Source organism: Gossypium hirsutum, chromosome A05, assembly GCF_007990345.1.
Source record: "Gossypium hirsutum isolate 1008001.06 chromosome A05, Gossypium_hirsutum_v2.1, whole genome shotgun sequence".
Taxonomy (NCBI): domain Eukaryota; kingdom Viridiplantae; phylum Streptophyta; class Magnoliopsida; order Malvales; family Malvaceae; genus Gossypium; species Gossypium hirsutum.
In genome coordinates, this window is record NC_053428.1 from 7466848 (window position 1) to 7476546 (window position 9699).

At 35.0% G+C, this 9699-nt stretch overlaps 1 protein-coding gene across 1 annotated transcript; it reads right to left on the reverse strand.

The window, feature by feature from the left end:
- Positions 1–73: 73 nt before the first annotated feature.
- On the reverse strand, positions 74–9331 carry LOC107959232 (kinesin-like protein KIN-12E). The gene is made up of 22 exons (XM_016895235.2): positions 8856–9331; positions 8087–8242; positions 7920–8003; positions 7651–7770; positions 7076–7189; positions 6883–6975; positions 6589–6678; positions 6409–6479; positions 6248–6322; positions 6060–6147; positions 5854–5912; positions 5611–5674; positions 5176–5241; positions 4658–4816; positions 4459–4563; positions 3786–4021; positions 3253–3322; positions 3096–3152; positions 2942–3001; positions 2438–2497; positions 2270–2349; positions 74–2172 (listed from the first exon to the last, which is right to left on the reverse strand). The coding sequence occupies exons 1-22, from the start codon at positions 9141–9143 to the stop codon at positions 255–257; spliced, it is 4113 nt and encodes a 1370-aa protein (XP_016750724.2). The 5' UTR covers positions 9144–9331; the 3' UTR covers positions 74–254.
- Between the last annotated feature and the right edge of the window lie 368 nt (positions 9332–9699).

Genomic DNA, 9699 nt, shown 5'->3' on the forward strand with positions numbered 1-9699 from the left:
TTCTTCAATTTTAAGATGTCCTAGCCATCTTTTATTTTGGTTTTTCTTTTGTTCTATAAGAACCATCAATGTCTTCAGAAAACCCTTAGAAAGGGAATAGCAATTAGTATATAATTAAAATACAAACAAGTACATCAACGAGATGGAATAGTTAATTACACCAGAAATTGCACGCATATTTCACAGGATTTTGAGTTGTGAATTAATGTGGAAAATATCAGGAGCCTGTTAAAAACAAGGATTTAACAGACACTTCAATGTTCCGATTCTAACAAACTCTTAGCCTCCTCGAAAGTTGCCCAAACACTTTGTAATTCTGCTCCCAGTTTTTCGGATAACAAACCTGAATGAGACAACCATTGCTCTACCTTCTTGCCAGATGTGGCTCTCATTATTTGTAGCTGTTCTAATCTCCTTGACTCAAGCTTCAATTCTTCATCAATGGCCTTCATCTCCGCTTCTGTCAGATCCACATAAAAAATACTCTGCTGGTATTCCAAGATCAAGTTTTCGATTTCAGCTTTCCCATTATCTGCAATTTCGAGGAGGGTATTTTTCTCTTGGATTGCACTTTCCATGGCAAACTTCAATTCCTCCACTGACTTTGATCCTTTCTGTATTTCCATTGAAACACCTTCCATGTCTTTTTCTACCTTCATCAGTTTCTTGTTCAAATCCTGGAATCTCATTTTAATGGCTGCCAAGTTTTCACGTGATGACTTGATATCATTTTGCAGCTTGCTTTTCTCTTCTTCAGTCTTCAGTAACTCAGTAGCTTTGCCACCTAAACATAAGTTTCTCTGGGAGGGGTCAACTTTATCCAAGTTATCAATGGCAAATAAAACCTTGTCATTCTCTTGTCTTTTACTTTCTTCCTCAAGTTTTGATTTCAACAACACAATGTTGCTCCTTGTTGCGGATTCAGATTCCCGTATCTTACTCAACAACACCTCGATTTCAGCCTTTGACTTCTTAAGATTGGTTAGTTCGTCTTTTTTGTTATCCAAGTATGACAATGAGGCATTTAATCTCATCCTTGCTCGAGCTTCTCGCTGTTCGAAGTAAGCAACCGAAGAAGAAAAGTTTGAAAGAGAGTATTTGAGTGCTGATAACTTGCTGTCAGTTAAAGCTTTTCTTTCTTTTGTTTCTGAAGAAATGATTGCAACAGATTCAAGGTGTCGTTGTTTCTCCTCTATCCCACTTTCTGTTACTTCTATTGCTCTGGAAAGGTTATCAATCTCACAGAATGATTTCTCAAGGGAACAAAATTCGTTAACTGTCTTGGCGGAATATGAAAGCTTTTCAAGTGCCTGTTTCAGAATTGCTCTTGCAGAATTTAAATCTTCAGACAACTTTGCAGCAGTAATATCTTGGTCTATTTCCATATAATTCCCTGCTTCTGATTGAAGATTGGAATGTACATCTTTGACACTTGGGATCACTTCAATAGCACCAAGCATATTCAACTCTAGACTTTCACCTGCATCCTGCATAAGTGAGCAAACGGGAGCAGTTCCACCCTCTAAATCCTTTGAGTCAAACTGGACATGAGGTTTATCCAAGCTGTCTTCCCCTCCATCAACTTCAACTAGCTTTTCAGGGCATTCGAATTCTCTAGGCTCCATTCTGTTTGGACTTCCTGAAGAAGAAAACCTTCTTTTGAACTCATCTCTCTCCTGCATTGCTCTTTCATACAAACCCATCAATTTTTCATTTTCTTCATGCATTTCCGTTAGCTGTTGCTCGAGGTTATCAACAACTTTCTTCAACTCGACCTGTTTTTCTTCACAATTTTCATGTAAAGCAGCATCAGTGTGGTCCATAGTGTCATTTTCATTAATGTCACCTTCATTTGAACCTTTATAATTTCTTTCAGCAGCATTCTGTTCATATAATTCAAGGAGCTGCTTGTTATCCTCAACATAGGTCTTAAGCTTTGATCGTAATTCTTCGTTCTCTTGAGATAACTTAAATGCTCTCTCATGAGCTTCAGCTTCTCTCTGACTTGCAGCTGCTATGGCATCAACCATTGTTTTAAGCTCCAGTTGGTCATTAAGTTTGATAGTTGGCACATCTGCTGGTGATGAATGAACCTCTGTTTGCTGTACTGCTTCTTTCTCCGATCTTGAAGACCGTTCTTCTTCAAGCTTGTTAAGTAGCTCACTGACATACCTGCAAAATTGATAATTAATTTGATGGTAAAGCATATCAATATATTATACTGCATGACTGTTTCTTTGAATTGTACATCTCTTAAGCTATGACATACCTCTCTAACTCTTCCTTCTCATCGAGGCAAAATTCAAGTTTTTTCTGGAGTACATCCATTTCGGCCTTGTTGTGAATGGCCTGTTAAACAAATATTTATCAATCACATCAAATCCATCTTTTACCAAAAGAACAGCTTCAAAGAAATAGCTCATCCAGGTATAGCTACCTGCATTCTAAGGAATTCGTTTTCCTCCTTAAGGTTAGAGCCCCAAGCTGAATACTGCTCCTGTTTTCAGTATATCAAAATTTCTTTTTCAGGCAAGAAATATGTAATAATAGATATTCTGTGGAAGAAGACCCATTGCAGAAGATAATAGGTTTTTTTTTTTTTTCTGTTCAAATTCAGACATCCTATTTGCTGCCATAATCTTATGTCTCACAAGCCTCTTGCCACTAGGTCAAGAGATTATCGGCAATTTCAAAGATTACATTACTTAAAAAAATTGTAAAGTTATGTAAAGTTAAGAATCTTTACTCCAAGTGGACAAAAAAAATTGTCAAAAGATGTAGGATTATTTAAAATTTAAGAATCTAGCTCACAGCTGTATTCATTCAGGTTATAGTGAATTGCAAACGTTTCCAAGATTACAAGACACATAATGCAAACATATCATTTGTAGTTTATGCATAAGAGAATAACCACACTAAGATCCTGGAAGACTTAACCAACCTGACTAGAGATCAGTTCATTGAGATCATCATTAACTCCTGACCCTTTAGATTTTGTTTTCTGCATTGCACAAACATTAACCATGATTTAGACGATTTTCTTCACAAAATTTAAAATCATCAAAATTCAAGTCATGACAAAGCTTAGAAAGAACCTCATTCATTAAGGATTCTGATTCATGCATAAGTTTCCAATCTAGTGCCTCTAGCAACTGCATAATAGTGACTGGAGTAAGCAACGTTTGCACTAAAGAGCAATATCAACCATGAATTTAGACACTAGAAGAATATTCGAAGAATTTCTTTTTGCACCTTATTGTGTAATGCCTTGATCTGTTCATTCATCATCTCCACTTGGCCTTCATCACAAAGGGACTTCAATCTGTGAGTAGCAACAAACATCAGAGACATAATAATATTAATGTTCGTTTATTTCTGCTCATGCAAAGAAGAAAAATAACATGTAAATAAGCCAAAAGAAGCAAACACTGAAAATTAAATGCAATTATGTAAAAAGTTTTTTATAAACACTTTAGAGAATTGGTTCTTTCAGCATTTACCAATTCATCCTGGCTTGAAGCATTGACTTTTTGGTAGGAAAGAGACTGCAGCTTGAAAATAAGTAAATGCTAAGATCTAAACTAGACCTTACTGAATGCAGTACTCTTAAGATGGTTGCATGAACCAATTAAGTTAAGCACCAGGCTCAAAGCACTGATTCATGACAACAACTAGTATTTACAACTGAATATAATTCTCAAACTTATAGCAAGTAAAAAAAAAAGGCAAATGGATAACGATTAAAGAGTGAAATGGAGAACCCCGAGGACCAGGTGCAAACATACCTTCTAATCTCTTCCTTCAGTCGCAAATTCTCCAGTGCAAATCTAGTGACTTCTTGGTTGCGATCAACTTGAGCTCGTAAAACCTCAATTTCCTTCAAATATTCTTCCTTCTCTTTTAATAGGTGTGCCTCAGCAGATATCTTTCCAGAAGCAACAGCCTCCAGCCTCTTAATTCCTGCTTCTCGAAACCTTAACCTCATTTTCAAACTTTGGATCTCATCTTCTCTTTGTTTTGCCTATCAACAAAGACAGCACAAAGTAAACAAAATTTACTTCTAGTTTTACGTAATACTCTAGAGTTCAAATCTCATGGAATCCCTTTATATACTAAAATTTTAAGCATGTCATATTCCTTAAGATTTAAGAACCAAACCTCAAAAAATATTAACTTTGGATCTCTTCTCTTTGTTTTGCCTATCAAAAGTCCAACCCAAAGTAACAAATTTTGCTTCTAATAACTTATCACATTACGCAATACTCCAGAGTTAGATGCTAAGAACAAATCTCACAGAATTCCTTTATAATTTATATAATTAAAATTTTAAGCTTGTCCTATTCCATAAGGTTAACTCCCAAACTTTCAAAAATTATTGTTAACTTAATACTTTGCAGCCCCGAAGACTGAAACATATAAAATAAAGAAAAGGTACTTCTTTCAAGGCAAAGGACATACCAACTGCATAGCTGCCTGGTTTTCAGCAGTCAGTGCTTGTAAAGCGGCTTCTTTCTCCCTTTCCCTCTTGAAGGCCCCAACAAGAGCAACTTCATAATCTTTTTTCTGGATTACAAAATCATAATAGGCAGAAAAAGAAAATAGTTTAACAACAGCTCTAGATTGGGTGTTTCCTCAACAAAGCAAGATTTCTGCATACCTGAGACATCCTTTTATCAGATGTAAGTGGACTGAATGATCCAGGAGGGCATTCCCATTTAAAGGGCCCAGGTGATGCTGGAATGCTTGATGCCAAGTTATCATTATCCAGAGTTTCACTTTTGCCATTAACAAAAGCTCGTAGACGAGATACTTCTTTCTGAAAAAACAGAATTTTGGATAATAAGGATAACTAGAAACCTGAAAGAATATGAGAACCATGCAAATGAAATAAATAAAATGAATCATTTAAACTTTGGCATGACTCCAACTCACAAAAACAGAAGATTCTGTTTGCTGCTTGAATTTTGTAAATTAACATTTATTATTTCTACCTTTATTTTTCAGTTAAGATAAAGCAAAACATAATACTCACAATACAATTACTGCTTGCTCAGCAGAGAAGTATAATGAAACTCATATTGATAAATAGAAACTGAGCAAACCGCCTACTATTACTGTATTACAATAACTTTAAAGGTACTTTCAAATATGATCGTAAGTTTAACAATATTATACCTTCAGCTGTTGAATTTGCAGTCTCATAGCAACAACATCTCCAGATGCATCTTCATTTACCACTGCCTACAATACATTAGTTCAACATCTTTCAATAAATATACATCCAAAAGTTAAAAACTATATACATTAACTAGAATTTGACTAACCGATTAAGAGGTTAAAAAAAATAATTTTTTCAACAAAAAGTTGTATTTTTAAATATATATACATGAAAAAAATTTGGTATCACTCGACCTTTTTAACTAAATGGGTTCCATAACACAAAACTCTCATTATTAGTATACAAGTATAGATTATGTAGTCTAAACAGGCTCAAAGGCTAGCATCAGTTCCCGTTGAGAACAGAAATTAAAACAGAGGATTTCAGGAAATCTCAAAAATGATGAGTAAGCCATGCATTGTATTAAAAGTAGCTAAGCAAAGATCTCATACATTGTTCTTAATAAATTTAGCCCGCTGTGCAAACTTCAATGTACTTAGTGTCTCCAATGAACAACTGCAGAAAATGCCCAAAAGAAGAAAAAGGAGAATTTGTCATTTACAATTATGCATTTAAGATTCAGCTCATTGTGAAAACTATAGAAAAAAATTGGATTCACACACGTAAATGGAATTTAAAATTGAAGTTTAAATCAACTAACTAGTGCAAAAACACGAAAAATATATTCCACTAACCAATTAGCTGGACTAATATTTGCAATTATGGTTGTTTTTGCATTCCCTCCTAGAGAATCCTGGAAAGAAAATAGCAAGACATTATTTTCAGTTGCATAGCAGATCCAGAACACTAAACATTCTCAACAGAAGCATACATACAACAAAAACTGTTTATAGATTAAATGTATAATAGCTGCCCTGCTTCAAAAAGTTCATAAAAATACCTGAAGCAAAAAAGTGAGCTTTGAATCTCTATAAGGAACATGAAGAGACTTCCCATTGGAAATATTTACAAGGTTCATTATCACAAGTCTGCAAATGTAAAATTGTTTGTTATAGACTGGTAGAATGAAAAACAAAGAACCACAATTTGATATTATAAATTTTACACTTTAGAGCAACGGTAAGTTACCCCAATGTTGAAAGAGACTTGTTAATATTAGTAGCCTCCTTGAGGCGTTCACCTTCAGCCCCAGAACTCTTCTGCCTGTCATGAGCAACTTATAAATGATATATTCAAAAGAAACTACGAGAAGAAGTGTTATGTTTTTCACACTTAAACATGTTCTGTACCTTTCTGAGCCTGCTAAATCAACAAGATTAAGTCGGGCAAAACGGTGGTGAGTTACACCTTGAGACTCCCACTGATATTAAACACTTAGTTAGAATATTCTAGTTTCAAGGTAAAGACAACCCATGAAAGAGCAAGAACTAATGATTTTATAGAAACTCTTCAATTAAAAGGTCACACACCTTACTTTCAATTATACATGTAAATACACTGTGAGAACGACTACTTGCACGATTCATGTTAGTGGCAGCCACCTTTCTATTTGCTGCACCCTGAAATATTTTAAAGAGCTTTAGGTGAATAATGAGTAAAGAGAAAACATAAAAAGACTATTTAAAAAATAAAAAGAATTCTTATACATTCAAAACAAACTCTAGAAACACCTTATTAACTCTAACAAAGAAGTTTTAAAACGTGAACATCTAAAACCTAGATGTGATGTGCTTATGGTACAAGTAACTTTTAAGCGTCAGTACTTGAATGAGCTGTTGAATCACATCCCGTGCACTTGTAACTTCTATCTCCTTAAGATTCTCAACATGAACCCCTTTTTTCATATCTTCCCTTATCTGCAACATAAACACCAAAAAGGAGTCAATTTCTTCAGTTTAGAGGGAAAAACTTGTATTTCAAACTGAGTTGTAATAGACATTATGTAGGTAATTTTACCTGTAAATTGGTTGATGATGGATCTAAAAGATCAAGGATTTGTTCATTATAGATTTCCAGAAACGAGCATTTACAAGTAAATCTTAATTTCTCATCTTTACGAGTGTCTTTCTCCTGATATATCACAGAAATATAGTATGAGATAACTAGATAACAAAAAGCAAGAGATTTATAAAATAATGAAACATGGTATAGAAGACCTTAAACTCCTAGCTTAGAGAAGCAACTATGTATTAGTTTTTCATAGAAACTTCAGTAGTTGCTTTGCTTACAGAAATTCATTCTATCCAAAGAAAGTATTCTAATTCAATGGGCATTTCCATCATTTGGCAATACATGCAGTTCAGATATTACAATATTAAACATTTAAATATATAATTAAAACTAGTCAATAAAGCCACAATATTTAAGCAACAATGATTTCCAACACGCAACATGCAAAACTAATCCTTATCTCCATCCCTCAATTATAAATGCTCAGACCGTCTAATTGTCTAAATGATCATAAAAGAGAATTTATTTTGCACAAGTAAAATTACATCCATCCAATCACAGCTTGCCAAAGTACACCATACCTTTTGTATTCTTGTAAATAAGTATTCAAACACCCTAGGTGTCATCCCACAATTGACACTATGCCTACGAGTGCCTCCTTCGATGTCTCCGAGCATTGTGTGAGTCTTCCCACTTCCAGTCTATAATAAAAAGTTTAAGTTGGAGCCAGTACCAAAACAAGAACCGAGATAAAATAAATAAATCCAGACATCAATAAGTGGAAAATTAACCAATTCATGGAAATAATAGAAAATTTTTTACTCAAAGTGATTAAAACTTGGAAGCTCACTTGGCCATATGCAAACATGCAACTGTTGTAACCTCCCATGCAATTTTCCACCATGGGCAATCCAGCTACTTTGAACAGATCCTCCTTTAAAATCACTTAAATGTCATAATTTAGGAATAACATAGGTCTAAACATAAAAGATTAATTTTTTTTAAAAAAAGGCATACCTGGCTAACATGTTCATCAGCAACAAGATCAAATGTAAAACGAGATTCTGGATGCCCCGTCCAAGTAATTGTCTGACAACTTTCTTGCCTAACACACTTGCTGTTGCCTTGTAGTGAAATTTCAGAACTACTAAGGGGACGAATTCTGATGATAACCTAATTTATTTTTCAAAAAAAAAAATTTGCTCCAATTAGCTTAACTTCTATTTATTTTCACTAGCCTGTGCGGCTGTGCCATTGTTTGGGTATCTATTTAGCTACTTGCCAACTTTTTTTTTTTAATCCAAGAACATAAATCCCTGTTAGATAAGGGGAAAAATGACATAAAGGGAGGTCCTAACTGAATGAATTGAGGTTGAGTGAAAGCCATTCACTTGAGAACAATTCGGTGATTGGAACTTGATCTGGGATTAGGATCTAAGGGCACTGAGAACCTACTGTATAGTAGTAGGTCGAAGAGCAGTCCTCATAAGAAACGTACAGGGAAAAAAAGGCACACCCTATTCAAGTCTAGTCACTCCTTGCGCTCTCTAGCCTGATTGATCCACTACACACTAAGAACCAAGTCCAACTAAATAAGTTTAAAAGAGAGGAAAATAAAAATACGTTTTAACAATTGAAGAGTACTCCAGAATTGCAATCTTCTTTCACAGACCACAGACTAGCAATACTTAAAAAGAGCAGAAAATTATGTTTTGGCTATTGTTTTTTCTTTCCTTTTTACTTTCGTTAAGAAAATTAAAGGTAAGATTTAAACATTTCAACACACCTGCACATTGTGGTCCTTCCAAAAAGATGGATCTTCACGGAACTCAAAGCTCTGTGACTGCGGTGCTGGTTCAGTACTTTCAGTCAAACCATCGTCCCACTCACGGATGCTCCGAATTGCAGAGGTGGCGGCAGTGAAATTGCTGGAATTATCCCTCACCGCCGATTTCACTAGAAGATCCGGCGGGCTACGTACAGACAACAAGGAGGCCGACTCGGAGGAAGAGGTCCGGTTATGGAAGCCGAAACGGCTCTTGATCGCGCTCGCCGTGTCAGAAATGAACGGCATTTTGAAAGGGAAGCTTCGATTTCAAGTGAAAGTGAAGTGTTTATTTGTTTTCTTTTTGGCTGAAAGTGTTTAGGGTTTGGAGGAGAGAGTGAGAGAGATCTGAGAGTGTTGAGGAAGAACGTTGGAGAGAGAGTAAATAAAGTGAGATTTTGAAATGATTTTTGTTGAGGAAAAACGAATAGAAGGAGAATTTCTGATCGGATGGTGGATAGAGGTTGGAATGGACGGTGAAGATGAGTATATGCTTTTTGAAATTATGAACCGTTGGGAATGGTTGAAAATTTTGAACTGCGATTTCTGGAGCCACTTTTTTATTTTATTTCATCAGCGCGTGATTTTTTTATTTCTTCAAAGTGCCGCTTTGCAAAAATACAATAAAATATTAAGGTATGTAGGTGTCGGAGTCAGACTGGTTGATTATTTTAAAACGGGTAAAGGTCATTTCCCAAATTGAGCATGGAAAATAAAAATTTTGCAATATTCGCACTACCTTTGTATACTTTTATCATTTTAATCACTTGCTGTTAATTTATCATTACATACATTCATTTTAATC

Coding starts and splice junctions, on each gene's coding strand:
- LOC107959232 (XM_016895235.2), bottom strand. CDS start 9,143: ATGCCGTTCATTTCTGACACGGCGAGCGCGATCAAGAGCCGTTTCGGC. Junction 6,679..6,882: donor TGATTCAACAGCTCATTCAA/GTACTGACGCTT, acceptor AAAATATTTCAG/GGTGCAGCAAATAGAAAGGT. Junction 5,675..5,853: donor AATATTAGTCCAGCTAATTG/GTTAGTGGAATA, acceptor CATTTTCTGCAG/TTGTTCATTGGAGACACTAA.